At 43.3% G+C, this 15877-nt stretch overlaps 1 protein-coding gene across 2 annotated transcripts in view; it reads left to right on the forward strand.

Moving 5' to 3' along the window:
- Nucleotides 1-15877, forward strand: part of LOC126471209 (b(0,+)-type amino acid transporter 1) — a 591197-nt gene that overhangs the window by 440524 nt on the left and 134796 nt on the right. For both annotated transcript variants that reach the window (XM_050099324.1, XM_050099323.1), the window contains exon 5: nt 1923-2048. In XM_050099324.1, the coding sequence (XP_049955281.1) occupies nt 1923-2048 (126 nt within the window). The remainder of the gene's footprint in view (nt 1-1922; nt 2049-15877) is intronic.

Below are 15877 nucleotides of genomic sequence, written 5' to 3' on the forward strand. Positions count from 1 at the left end.
AAGCAGACTGCCACGAGGCGGTATAAGACCGCACACGAACGACGCGAACCCACCGATAACTTGCGCCATACGGAAGACCGTCAACGGTTAAAGACAGATTTACGATCTTCATTCCGGTTCACATTTTATATAATTCATTCGTGCCCCCTTTTGAAAGTACTGATAATTAATGTGAAAAGTTCTCGTCCTGGTACAAAGGTAGCATTTATTCAGAATATATCATAATTAACAGCACAAACTGACGCGGGTGAAAGTATAAGATGATAGAAGCAAAAACGTTCCAGTAAACATGGGTCCACAAACAAGCCGTTTGCAGGGTAACTGCCAATATGTGGTCACGAGAATCCAGTTATGTCAGTACGAAATACAGTATTGTCCTAGTTAGTAAAACGTGTTTTAAATGAAACTTTTCGATTAACTCTTCATATAATTGAACTTAGATTTAACTGGTAGCAGCCCTTACCGAGAAATATAAGCCTGCCTCAGCGCGTAACGTGATACAATCTAATGTACATTCATACCTATACAGGGTAATTTGCTGCCCCTACCAATAGAATTTATGCAACCCACAACGCCTTCGAAAAACACTCGCGAGGTTTTAATGTTCTCTCGCTTGATACGTGCAATCTATTAGTCCTACAGAAAAAACGAACAGGAACTTTATGTAGGAAATTTAATGTAGCTAATTTTTTTATTGGGATATATTTTACCTGGAAGTCACAATTTTCAGGTTATTCAAGAAAAATGGGTTTGATGGCCAATTACGTAAGCTTTTCTCTAATAATTCGAAAACTATGTCCTCTAGCAAAAACATATCCTAGTACAAAATTTAACTACATTAAATTTCCTACAAAATGATTCTGTTCATTAATTCTTTAGGACTAAACAATTTGTGCGTAACAAGCGAGAGAATATGGAAATCTTGCACGTGGTATTTGAAGGTGTTGCAAGTTACATAAAACCCGTGAGTATGGCCAGCTGAATTACCCTTTATAAGGTGGAGTCCGCCGGGAGGTCTCGGGCGTCCTGTCACGGTTCGCGGGGCTCCCCCCATCGGAAGTTCGAGTCCTCCCTCGGGTATGGGTGTGTATGTTGTCCTTAGCGTATCTTAGTTTAAGTTAGGTTATGTAGTGTGTAAGCTTAGGGACCGATGATCTCAGCAGTTTGATCACATAAGACCTTACCACAAATTTCCAATCTTTCCAAAGGAGGAGTCCCATGTGTCGTCCTCGCATTTGCATGCAATACTGCATTCGTGCCTGTAATGAGTTTCATTTAAACACCCCAGGTCATCTCGTAAATCTTTAAAAGTCTTTGCTGCAGTTCTTCAACTATACCAAGGAGACTGCTGCACATTTCATTTCTGAGATAACCCCAGACCGAAAAATCCAGAGCATTCTGGTCTGGTGATTCTGGAGGTCAAGGTACAGGTCCTGCTCATCCTTTCATCTTCGGCCATGTTGACGCATTAGGTGTCGTCTTACACCAGCAGTAAATTGTGGCGGTGCCACATCATGTACGTACGACATTCCCCAATAACGGGTCATGGCCGAAATTTGAGCCCAATCAGAGAGGGTCTTCATCAACAAGTGTACACCCTAAATAAATTTGTACACAACGTTTCAAACTGAAGTCACTGGCAGGTCGTAACCCTCATCTGTTTCATTTTTATGCCCTGATTAACATCGTTTTGAGAATATTTTACGATAAAATTAATGCCAGTTTCATTTCAAATTAAACAATAAGTAATTTTTCCAATAACTCTGTATGAGTAGTGAAAGACTTTAAAAAATTATCTGATATATAAAAACAGTAGGCTATTACATGTTGCAATTAGAAGTACAAGCCATTTTCTCTATCGTGGGGTACTTGTTTTAACAGCCTGTCTCACCTTTGTCGTTGTTGCCTCTTTTCTTTTCCAGTTATCATCGCATATATCAACTGCTACAGCGTGAAGTTGGCAACAGCTGTGCAGAATCTGTTCACCGCTGCCAAGCTGGTTGCAATTTTTGTCATCGTCTGCGGTGGAATGTACAAGATAGGACATGGTAAGGAACACGTCTCTACTACTCCTACCAAAAATAAAATATCGTAAGTAAGTGAAATATATAAGGAAGATGAAGTAATGGGATTTTCATGTCTGTTTTTGTGCCAAAGTATTTAAACCTATATGCTAGAGAGTGTCGGAAGCTTTCCTGCACGAGTATCAAAACTGGCTTTTGAATTACTACATGCAAAATAGGCAGTCCCTTCATCGAGATACGCAGTCAGCTAACTCATATACATTCCATGACATCTAGTTAGCTGTGACTTAATTATCATTTATTACCAACTTTGATCGAGGAGCTAATTTTTGTCCTTTCTAAGCGTAAGATAAGCACTAATGTACATTTTAGAAAACATCTTAAGAAATTTTCAACCTTCATTCGTTGCTTGAAACAATAGCCAAGACTGATTATCGCAGTAGTTGAGTACATCTACATCTACATGAACATGGATACTCTGCAAATCACATTTAAGTGCCTGGCAGAGGGTTCATCGAAATACCTTCACAATTCTCTATTATTCCAATCTCGTATAGCGCGCAGAAAGAACGAACACCTATATCTTTCAGTACGAGCTCTGATATCCCTTATTTTATCGTGGTGATCGTTTCTCCCTATGTAGGTCGACGTCAACAGCATATTTTCGCATTCGGAGGAGAAAGTTGGTGACTGGAATTTCGTAAGAATATTCCGTCGCAACGAAAAACGCCTTTCTTTTAGTGATGTCCAGCCCAAATCCTGTATCATTCCTGTGACACTCTCTCCCATATTTCGCGATAATACAAAACTTGATGCCCTTCTTTGAACTTTTTCGATGTACTCCGTCAGTCCTATCTGGTAAGGACCCCACACCGCGCAGCAGTAATCTAAAAGAGGACGGACAAGCGTAGTGTAGGCAGTCTCCTCAGATCTGTTACATTTTCTAAGTGTCCTGCCAATAAAACACAATCTTTGGTTAGCCTCCCCCACAACATTTTCTATGTGTTCTTTCCAATTTAAGTTGTTCGTAACTGCAATACCTAGGTATTTAGTTCAATTTACGGCTTTTAGATTAGACTGATTTATCGTGTAACCTAAGTTTAACGGATTCCTTTTAGTAGTCATGTGGATGACCTCATACTTTTCGTTATTTAGGGTCAACTGCCACTTTTCGCACCATTCAGATATCTTTTCTAAATCGTTTTGCAATTTGTTTTGATCTTCTGGTGACTTTATTAGTCGATAAACGACAGCGTCATCTGCAAACAACCTAAGACGACTGCTCAGATTGTCTCCCAAATCGTTTATGTAGATAAAGAACAGCAAAGAGCCTATAACAGTACCTTGGGAACGCCAGAAATCACTTTTAGTTTACTCGATGACTTTCCGTCAATTACTACGAACTGTGACCTCTCTGACAGGAAATCACAAATCCTGTCACATAACTGAGACGATATTCCATAAGCACGCAATTTCACTAGAAGCCGCTTGTGTGGTACACTGTCAAAAGCCTTCCGGAAATCCAGAAACACGGAATCGATCTGACATCCCTTTTCAATAGCACTCAACACTTCACGTGAATGAAGAGCAAGTTGTGTTTCACAGGAACGATTTTTTCTAAACCCATGTTGACTGTGTGTCAATAGACAGTTTTCTTCAAGGTAATTCATAATGTTTGAACGAAATACATGTTCCAGAATCCTGCTGCATATAGACGTGAAAGATATGGGCCTGTAATTTAGTGGATTACTCCTGCTACCTTTCTTGAATATTGGTGTGACCTGTGCAACTTTCCAGTCTTTGGGTACAGATTTTTCGCCGAGCGAATGGTTGTATATGATTGTTAAGTACGGAGCTAATGCATCCGCATACTCCGAAAGGAACCTAATTGGTATACAGTCTGGACCAGAAGACTTGCTTTTATTAAGTGATTTAAGTTGCTTCACTACTCCGAGGATACTTATTTCTACGTTACTCATGTTGGCAGCTGTTCTCGGTTCGAAATCTGGAATATTTACTTCTTCTTCTTTTGTGAAGGCATTTCGGAAGGCTGTGTTTAGTAACTCTGCGCCGGCCGGTGTGGCCGAGCGGTTCTAGGCGCTGCAGTCTGGAACCGTGCGACAGCTACGGTCGCAGGTTCGAATCCTGCCTCGGCATGGATGTGTGTGATGTCCTTAGGTTAGTTAGGTTTAAGTAGTTCTACGTTCTAGGGGACTGATGACCTCAGCAGTTAAGTCCCATTGTGCTCAGATCCATTTGAACCAGTAACTCTGCTTTGGCAGCACTGTCTTCGACAGTTACTCCATTGCTATCGCGTAGAGAAGGCCTTGATTGTTTCTGGCCGCTAATATACTTCACATACGACCACAATCTCTTTGGATTTCCTGCCAGGTTTCGACACAAAGTTTCGTTGTGGAAACTGTTATAAGCATCTCGCATTGAAGTCTGCGCTAAATTTCGAGCTTCTGTAAAAGATCGCCAATCTTGGGGATTTTGCGTCTGTTTAACTTTGGCATGCTTGTTTCGTTCTTTCTGCAACAGTGCTCTAACCCGTTTTGTGTACCAAGGAGGATCAGCTCCGTCGTTTATTAATTTATTTGGTATAACTCTCTCAATTGCTACCGATTCTATTTCTTTGAATTCAAGCCACATCTGGTCTACACTTATATTATTAATTTGGAATGAGTGGAGGCTGTCTCTCAGGAAGGCGTCAAGTGAATTTTTATCTGCTTTTTTGAATAGGTATATTTTTCGCTTACTTCTGGAGGATTATGGGATTACAATATTCAGTCTCGCTACGACTGCCCTGTGTTCGCTAATCCCTGTATCGGTTTTGATGCTCGTTATTAACTCAGAATTAGTTGTTGCTAAGAGATCAAGTGTGTTTTCACAACCGTTTACTATTCGCGTGGGCTTATGAAGTAACTAAACTAACTTTCAGAGAACGCGTTTGGCACAATTTCGGGTGATATTTTATACGTATCTCCGGAATTAAACATGTATTTCGCCAACATATCGAGGGTAAACTAAAGTCACCACCAACTATTATCGTATGAGTCGGGTACGTATTTGAAATCAAACTGAAGTAGATACATCCACTTTGTTGCGTCCAGAAAGTTATACATGAAATATCTATGATCACTCATTTATATAAATATTCTATGCCACACAAACAGTCACGTAGCACCCCTTCATATACCTACACAAACTACTTAAGACAGAAGCCGTGAATTATTGTTTCTGTTGAAAGTAAATGTCCAATCAGTTTCTTTTCTAAAAATCGAGAAATTATTGACCAACTCTAGGCTACTGTTTTGAACAACGAGACTGTTATTCACTGCTGACTCCTTATTGCGACATGAATTATGACAACACTCGGCAGTGACTTGAGCAGTAGTATGCGAAACTTTCGCAACTGATGCAGAATGACGCACGGCACGTAACATGAGACTGCGAGGAACGTTCTTAAAATTATGGGCTTGTGTCGAGTGATATCGACAAATGTATTTCAGAATCTTTATAACACACGAACGTAATGCGGATGACAGCAACTTAGCAACGTTGTTTCGTTGAAATCAGAGAGAGAGAAAATTCATGGGAGAGAAATCCGTAATATGCAGTGCATCACACAATTCATTCAGGGCTTATAAGACCGCAAGGAACGAGCTTATGCGAAAGTCGCACACACGACGACAGAGTGAGAGATGCTAGTCTGTTAAAAACATGGCATTAAATATGAATACAATATTCGTGATGTTGGAACTTGTTACGCAGTAAAATAAGTCAAGCGTCAACCTGAGCTGCCGATCAGAAGCAGGGATCCGTGTGGTATTGCTCTGGTTGTCTTGTCCGAAAATTACTTTGAGCAGATGGTTAGAGAACCAGCTCGTGAGAGCAACGTCATAGACCTCCTGCCAACAAACAGATTTAAACTTACCGAATCAGTTAACGTAGAAGAAGACAAGTATGTTCCGGGTAGGGTCTTAAGGGATGGGAAAGACCCACGACGGTTTAATAGCCGTGTTACGGTTATTTAAACAAAGAGAACTTCATCTCAAATTCAAGAGAAGTAAAAACCTAGCTGACAAACAAAAGCTGAACGAAGCGAAAATCAGCGTAAGGAGAGCAATGAGAGAAGCGTTTAGTGACTTTGAAAGCAAAACTTTGTCAACCTAGACGAGCAAAAACCGTAAGACGTTTTCATTGTTTGTTAAATCAGTAAGTTGGTCAAACTCGTATGTTCATTCACTCAGTGACCATACTGGTACCGAAATGGAAGATAACAGGGAGAAGTCCAAAATATTAAATTGGGCCTTCCGAAATTGTTTCACCGTGGAACATCTTTACACAGTCCATCCTTTCAATCGTCGTACGAAAATCGAAATGACTACCGTGAAATATCGAGAGTTACTAGCCAGAGCAACCTTGAGTGGAACGACCATATAAAACAAATAGTGGGAAAAGCAGGTGCCAGATTCATATAAAGAATCTTAAGGAAATGTAACGTATCCACGAAGGAAGTTGCTTATATGGCGCTCGTCCGACCGATTCTTGAGTATTGTTCATGTGTCTGGAATCCCTAACAGATAGGACTGATAGAAGAGATAGAGAAGATCCAACGAAAAGCGGCGCGTTTCATCATGGGATCGTTTAGCCGGCGCGAGAGCCTTACGGAGAGCGCTCAACAAATTCCATTAGCAAACGTTATAAGAGAGGCGTTGTGCATCACGGAGAGATTTACAATTGAAATCTCGAGAGAGCGCTTTCCGAGGAGAGTCGGACAACATGTTACTTCCTCCAGAGGGAGAAAATTCGAGAAATAAGAGCCAATACAGAGGCTTACCGACAATCATTGTTCCCACGCGCTATTCGCGAGTGGAACAGGATTGTAGGGCTCAGTTAGTGGTACAAAAAACACCCTCCGCCATACCCCATTAGGTGTATGAAACAACTGTACCAGCAGCAGTATTTCGTTGAAAAATTAACTGCAAGAAACCTTTGTGCAAGATGTGGGCCACCTTTGATGCACACTAACCAACATCAGATTCAAAAACTACTTTCTCAGCTATGTTCACACTGACCTGAAAAGAACCTAACTTGTTTTTGCGAGTATTTGTTGCTGTGTTAGTGAAGCGGTTCGGCCACTGGAGGCCATAAATGAAACAGTAATCGCAGCGGTGCAAAGGATGTCCAGGTTTCTTTTAGGATTCAAACGGGATCCTTCTTACTGATTACCTTACAGAAATAGAACAATAGCTACGTAAGTCTTCTGGGGCAACTAGACGAAAAAATACGTGATAAGAGGCCTGGATAGTAAAAGTGAAAAAAAGGTTTTTCCATCAGGATAATGCACCTGTAGCCGGCCGGTGTGGCCGAGCGGTTCTAGGCGCTTCAGTCTGGAACCGCGCGACCGCTACGGTCGCAGGTTCGAATCCTGCCTCGGGCATGGATGTGTGTGGTGTCCTTAGGTTAGTTAGGTTTAAGTAGTTCTAAGTTCTAGGGGACTGATGACCTCCGATGTTAAGTCCCATAGTGCTCAGAGCCATTTGAGCCATTTTTAATGCGCCTGTGCGCAAATGTGCTTTGGCGACTAAAAACTGATGAATACCAACTATGAAACGTTTTAACACCTACTCTATTCACCGGTTCGCCACCCTCTGGCTCCATTTAAACTTACATCTAAAGAAATTTGTGGCCGATAAACGCCTGTGGTTCAATAAAGTGGTTATGGCAGTTTTATATGGTTATTTTATAAATTTCCCAAAATGACAATTCAAAGAGGAAGTATGCTGAATAACGCGTTACTTCACTCCCAGACCGAGCACTTTTCACCTAACCTATTACGTTTACTATGGTTTGCTGTGAAACCTTTTACATAAAGAGGAGAGGAAGGTGCCAGATATTAAGGCAAATATTGCAGGCTTGCCTCAAGTTCCGCTCCGTTACTCCACGTTTATGTCACGATGCATGTAAAACTGTTCTTTCGCGAAAAGAATAAAATGCACTCCATTAAATGATATATCCGCCGGTCGTATAACAGAAATCTCTCAGCCTTGTCCAGTGACCAGTGCTAGAAATTCTTGTCTCGAGATCGCACAAGCCCAGTACTGGAATAAAAGAAGAGATCGCTTATTAACGGCTCGGGCGCGCGGAGGAGTTGCAGTTCGAAGAGGGGACCCCCGGCTGATATGACGCGCGCTGCAGCCGCGTGACTGGGTCGACGAGAGTTGTAGCGGCCTGTGACGTCAGAGGTGGTCCAGAGATCAATATGAGCGCCAAGCGGCGCGCGCCGGAGTTCGGCAACCCATTCACGGCGGAGCTCCACAACTCCATTGACGCGTCGCAGACCGCGCGTCGCGCCGAACGACTTCGCCGCTGCTTTGGGCCACAAGGAGCGCGTGTAGCGCAGCTCCCGCCCTCACGAACAAGAGCTCCACTTTTGTTTGGTTCTCTGGCCCCATGACGTGTTTACAGGTATACTCTCATCACGCATAGACACGAGGACATAAACAGCACCTTACAGCAAATTTGAAAAATGGCGTGCATTCATTACCTGGTTCACAAGTTACCGCAAGAAAAAGGAATAAAAGTGAGATAGTGTTAATACTTTCATCCTTCTTTACCTCCTCTGCATTACTGCAGATGACGTGTCACTGGGCACATTTGCACTGCGCATGCAGCTCACGTGAGGTGCCTAGGTGTTTCCACTGCCCTGTGTGGAATACATAAGTTCTTGTACACTTCACTAACCTGCTGTCTTCATGATGATGATGTCCCCAGCGCAGAAAACAGCAGGCAGGTCGTGTATTCTTTTTCTTGAGGCTGAAATTAACTTCGCAAGGAACTGCTGCTACGAATAAACTATAAAAATGGTTCAAATGGCTCTGAGCACTATGGGACTTAACATCTGTGGTCATCAGTCCCCTAGAACTTTGAACTACTCAAACCTAACTAACCTAAGGACATCACACACATCCATGCCCGAGGCAGGATTCGAACCTGCGACCGTAGCAGTCACGCGGTTCCGGACCGAGCACCTAGAACCGCACGGCCACCGCGGCCGGCCGAATAAACTATAACTCATTTGGGATGCCACTCGCCTTTTTATTGATATAGACACGAGAAACTATTCTTGATCACACAGTATTGAACATATCTTTCCACAGTCATTGTATCTGGCTAAAATAACATGAAATACATCCTGCCACGGACAACATGTCTGTCTACTGGAACCGTCAGAACTGGAGAATAAAATTACATGGATCAAATACTACTATTACAGACAACATGTCTGTACCTAGCGGCGGTCGGAACTGTAGTAAATAAAACTGCATGAAACAAATACTGCTACAACAGACAACATGTGTCTACTGGAACGGTCAGAACTCGAGAGCCGGACTGCCCGAGACACTTGGCGCGCCAAGCCAGCAAGGCGTGACCCGAACGCCACCGAAGTGCATCGGCAGTAATATCGTCAGCCTTTTGTTTTAGTAATACTTTGATTTTAATAATTTTGAAATGACTGATTGATATCCCGCTGTTGAGAGATGTTTATTTAAAAAAATGAAGTAATTTGGATGACAGGTTTAATTAATAATAGCAACTAAAGTTTAACGTTTTGGCACCCTACCACCGAACAAAGCAGCCAATCACAGAGGAGCAGCATCATGCAGGCGGTCTTTCTCACGGGAATGGTACCGAATCTAACATCTGTCACCGGTACCTCATCTCACATTGCGTCATCTCTATCCTTCTTGCATCTCCACTACCCTGGGAATAGCTTCCTGGAGCCTAATATGATGGCTGAATAAGCCAGAAATATTACAAAATACCGTACCAGGAAAAATCGGAAATTATAATCTTTTGTTATTTTCTGACTTTATTCTCCTGTTGTCACTCAGAGATCGCCGACTTACATTAGCGACGTGACACTGCAGTTGTGTTGCTTAAATCATAGCGGTTCTTCGGCATATAGCAGTATTTGTGTCTCGTCGCGAGCTTCACAGTTACTCAGAGGAATACTGCACCAATTCTTAAACACTTAACCGTTAGATTGAAATGCTCATTGAGAATAAATGATTTCAGATTAGGTACATTGCATAATGGCATAACTCCATTTAGTCATTCTGACTCAAGTTTTCTGTCGTTTTCGTCAATCACTTGAATGCTGTTTACTTCCAATGTCAACTCTTGCTCCATCGCTAATGAGCACCAAATCGACCTAACATTAAACAAAACCATTCCTTTCACAGAAAGTGTGTGTGTGTATGTGTGTGTGTGTGTGTGTGAGAGAGAGAGAGAGAGAGAGAGAGAGAGAGAGAGAGAGAGAGAGAGAGAGAGAATTGGAGGTGGGTGGGGGTTCAAATGGCTCTGAGCACTATGGGACTTAACTTCTAAGGTCGTCAGTCCCCTAGAACTTAGAACTACTTAAACCGAAGTAACTTAAGGACATCACACACATCCATGCTCGAGGCAGGATTCGAACCTGCGACCGTAGCGGTCGCGAGGTTCCAGACTGTAGCGCCTAGAACCGCTCGGCCACCCCGGCCGGCGTGGTTGGGGGACAACGGGGTTTAGTCACCACTTTAGCAAGACCTTTCTGTTAGTTAAAAAAAATACTTCAGTTAGATTGAAATTCTGTGCTATATTGAGTACAGTTTTAAAAAACTAAAGTACGCTATTACCATTATGTTAGACACGAATATCTTAACGGATCGTGTATTTCAATGAAATATGATTTTCGAATTTTTCAAAGTAAAATTATTGAGTATTCATTCGATTTCCTAACGAAAGAAGAAAATTATAATCGACATTAACACCAAAGACGAAGTATTTTGTCAGGTGAAGAGGAATGGGACAAGGAAGCAGCAGTGACATATTGAGGAATCATGCCGTTATACCCCTGTGTTGTTCAACAGACCCAAATCTGAAGGGTTGTACAAGGATCTGAAGCCTGCTCCTTCCGAATACGGGAACACCTCCCTTACAGTTGCGTCACCTTGCTCGGTTTAGTGTCAGTTCTTGTATGGGACCGATCTTAAAAGCACGGGTTTTCGAGTTTTCACAGTCTGAAACGTGACGAGTAGTCTCCGTGAATGAACACCTAACAATGCCTAGTAATTTGATGGCTTGCCCTCACAACTCAGTGCGCCATTGTAAAACTAATATGAGGCTGTTAACTGCCCCGAGAGCGGGCGATATGCTCTAGTGAACGGGCAAGACTACCAACTTAACACATCGTCGACACAAGGTCAGCAGACATAGAAAAGTCTTCAAGTGGAGAAGGATGCTACAGGTAATTGCACATAGCCTGTTGGAAAGTCTCGTTGCACAAATAAGTACGGCGTATGGCTGGATAAGTACTCGAAACCGACTAAAAGTCCAACGTCTTTAAATATGTCACTACTTCGCTCAGACACCGTAGGTCTTGCATGACATAACAAGTTGCAAATCTCTGATTTCGAAAAATACAACGACCTACGCCGCGAACTTGATGGAGATGAGCTGCTCTCCAAATCATTTACCTGCTGTCGACAGTTATGACGTCAGCGTCCTCCAACCTGCACTAAACACGACTGGTGTACCTGCTGAGCCACAGCGCCTTGTCCACCCACAGTCGCACATGTTACTCTCAGAGGCCACTTCACGGTGTCAGGAACACCTTTCTTTGTTTACACGTTCACAGATAGAACAGGTTGTTCAGTGCTTATATATATAACACTCTCAGCTTCGAAAAAGGCTCTTGAGAACCGAGCTATCAGCGCAAAGCTCTTTCATTATACACTGAAGCGCCAAAGAAACTGGTATAGACATACGTATTCAAATACAGAAATATGTGAACGGGCAGAGTACGGAGCTGCTGTCAGCAACGCCTATATAAGACAACAAGTGTCTGGCGCAGTTGTTAGATCGGTTACTGCTGCTACAATGGCAGGTTATCAAGATTCAAGTGAGTTTGAACGTGATGTTATATCTCCGAGGTAGAGATGAAGTTGGGATTTTCTCGTGCGACCATTTCACAAGTGTACCGTGAATATCAGGAATCCGATAAAACATCAGATCTCTGACATCGCTCCGGCCGGGAAAAGATCCTGAAAGAACGGGACCAACGGCGACTGAAGAGAATCGTTCAACGTGACAAAAGTGCAACCCTTTAGCATCTTGCTGCAGATTTCAAGTCTGGGCCATCAACAAGTGTCTGCGTGCGAACCATTCAACGAAACATCATCTATATGGGCTTTCGGAGCCGAAAGCCCTCTCACGTACCCTTGATGACTGCACGACACAAAGCTTTACGCCTCGCCTGGGCCCACCAACACCGGCATTGGACTGTTGATGACTGGAAACATGTTGCCTGTCCGGACGAGTCGCGTTTCAAATTGGATCGAGCGGATGGCCGTGTATGGGTATGGAGACAACCTCGTGAATCCATGGATCCTGCATGTCAGCAGGGGAGTGTTCAAGCTGGTGAACGCTCTGTAATGGTGTGGGGCGTGTACAGTTGGAGTGATATGGGACCCCTGAGACGTCTAAATACGACTCTGACAGGTGACACGTACATAAGCATCCTACCTGATCCCTTGCATCCATTCATGTCCACTGTGCATTTCGACGGACGTGGGCAATTCCAGCAGGACAATGCGACACCCCACACGTCCAGTTCCTACAGAGTGGCTCCAGGAACACTCTTCTGAGTTTAAACACTTCCGATGGCCACCAAACTCCCCAGACAAGAACATATTGATCATATCTGGGATGCCTTGCAACGTGATGTTCAGAAGATATCTCCACCCCCTCGTACTCTTACGGATTTATGTACAGCCCTGCAGGATTCATGGTGTCAGTTCCCTCCAGCACTACTTCAGACATTAGTCGAGTCCGTGCCACGTCGTGTTACGGCATTTCTGCGTGCTCGCGAGGACCCTACACGATATTAGGTAGGTGTACCAGTTTCTTTGGCCCTTCAGCGTAATAATGAGGTCGCACCAGCACTGTAATGTATACAAGTAGGAGAGGAAGGCTGCAACTATTACTAATAAGTAGATAGAGAGTCTTTTCGTTGGTTCACACACCCATATCTTATGGAGGTGGGGACGGGCCGGGAGGGGGGGGGGGTGAATCAAAGTAAGAACAAACATTGGGAGAAAACAATAATACAAATTATAGTTATTTCAGCATGTCAGGCGTCCCTAAGAAGGTTCGAATGGGGTGGTAAGGATGAATATTAATAAGCATTTGTGACAACATTCATGAGACATCAGTGGAAACATACATCGGAATGAGGCACGTTAAGAGAGCAGTATCTGTAGCACAATACTACTTTCTTATACAGAGCCGGAAGTCGTACGTTTAAATTCGTTGTGTAAATCTATTTACCATTATAACGTCCTAAAAGGACAAGCTTCTGTTTAACATAAAATCAGCATAATTTTCAACATAACATGCTTTGTAAAATGTAAACTTTCACGGTCGAAAATGTCACAATTAATAAAATGTCTCGGACTATCACGCTTTTGAAAATTTGCTTTGTTATTACAACAATTTGTCATAAATATAGCTCACTGATCTGTCTTTCGACAGGAATGTCGTAGAGATCAGTGTTGATGAATTGGTGAGCTGTTTATGTGAATCACGTTTTTATAAGGTTGGTTGCGAGAGAAACCTCTACAACAATTTTTCAGATTCAGTGCACCAAATAACTCCAAAATATGAGTATAATAAATTCATTTTTGGATATATCTGTAGTTTGAAGGAGGACAAAATTGTCCATTCCCGGAAAATTCACGGACGCTCCTACGACCTGTGTAGACTTGCTTGCTGCGGGGGCACTGGTGAGGGCAGGAATATCCTCCCAAGGGCTCTTTCTGATATACGAGTGAGCTGAAGGGCATTAGCGACTCCTGAGGACGTTAATGCCAAGCGGCGGCTACTATACGATCTCGGGAGCTGCGAGCAAAAGGAATAAGTCTCATGCCAACGGCTATGCAATGTGTAGTACGAAGTTAGTTCACTGGTCTTCTCTCCCGAAAGACAATGGCGTGTTGTAAGCAAGGGCGGCACCTGCTCTGCTGTGTATTCCACGTTAGCGATCCAGGGAAGATTACTATCAGGTTGTAAATCGGGCATCGATAGTTATCTACTCCTCCCACAAACTTTAGTTTTGGTTCCTGAAGAAGTTACTTTATTTACTTATGGCAAAGGAGTCGCGTATAAAATTTTAATTACTTCCACAAATATGTTCCCCCCTCTCTTTGGTGACAATTTTTAACGTAATGGGCGGTTATAATTAAAGTGCAGCGACTCACAGAGGTACAGTGTGGGCTGTAATTGCAGTACGGCAGCGAAACTTGGTGGATATTCTAATGCGTTAATGCGGAACCGATTTACGCTCCAAAAATTAGTTCCAATTTTGGCAAACGGGTGCAAATCTGGCGTTGTGAGTGCAAGAAAGACGTACAGAATTTTTTTCGTATGTTATGGGTTAGGAAAGGAACGTGGGCAGAAAAGGTCAAACAAATGAGAAAGGCACAATGTTGATTCTATTAGTAACCACCGCTTACACTATTTGTTCAATATGAGACCGGAGACGCCGACGAGATGCTGCATTCATAAAACACATGATCGACAGTTGCTCGCAGCAGTTACTGTGGAAACTGAGCAACGTATTCCTATGTACTGGCCTTCAGAGCAGGTAGAGAGTGAACGTGTCTTTGGTAGACGCGTTCTTTTAGATATCACCAGAGCCAACACTCACATGTATTCAGATCAGGTGATCGTGCAGGCCATACACTTGGAAAATCTCTGGAGATAACACGTTTGTGGAAGATTAGCATTAAGCAGATCTTCCATTGGGCGAGCGATATGAAGTGTTGCCCCTACCTTTCAATAAAACAGTGTTTTCCACACAGTTGCCCTCTTCCAAGGCAAGAATCAAATGCTCTGCAAGCAAGTCTTGATAATGAACAGACGTCACGGTACACCTGACAGAACCTCTGGATATATTCTCTTCAAAAAAGAAAGGACCGACAATAAATGTGCTTGTGAATCCACGCCACAGTCACGTATGGAGAATGTAATGATTCTTCTTGCATATCACGCGATTTAACAGTTCGCTGCACCCTGTTGCGCAAAATGTGCCTCGTCGCTCCATATATTGCCCACCCACACCTCATCAACTTCGATCCGTGTCAGAAACCGAAGAGCAAATTCCGAACGTTGCTGTAAATGCTGAACCGTCTGGATCTCGTACGTATACCAGTGTAAAACAGACCGAAAAAGTTTCTGAAATGTTGACCATGGGATGGGCAACTCTAGAACTCTAGTGACACTGCACAAGCACTAGCACTACCCGGGAGTGTGTGTGTGTGTGTGTGTGTGGGGGGGGGGGGGGGGGGAGGGGGGGGGCGTACTACATGGTCAGTTACAGCAACAGTAGTCTCGTCAATAACTTCCACCGCGATCGGATAGCTTCCTCTTCCAGGAGCCACACCAAGCTCACCAGTGTTTTCGAATTTCATTATCGTCTTTTTTAAACCATCTAATGACATCGGGCCTCCCCTAGGACTTTTCGGTCGGCGATACTCTGTCAACGCAACACTGTAATTGCTGCCGTTCACGTAAAACAGTTTCACCAACAGGGCACGGACTCTCTTCTCGGTAGCCATACTCTTCACTCACGGCGTGTCATGACAGCGTGGATAGCATACCATCATACAGTGAACGGTGCCAGATTTGTCCCTGAAGGTCAGAACTGGAAGTAATTTGTTTTCCACCGGAAATCGGTTCCGCATTAACGTATTAGCAATCTACCAAGTTTGGCTGCCATACGTCACTTACAGCCCAGACTGGACCTC

Source organism: Schistocerca serialis, chromosome 3 (genome assembly GCF_023864345.2).
Source record: "Schistocerca serialis cubense isolate TAMUIC-IGC-003099 chromosome 3, iqSchSeri2.2, whole genome shotgun sequence".
NCBI lineage: Eukaryota > Metazoa > Arthropoda > Insecta > Orthoptera > Acrididae > Schistocerca > Schistocerca serialis.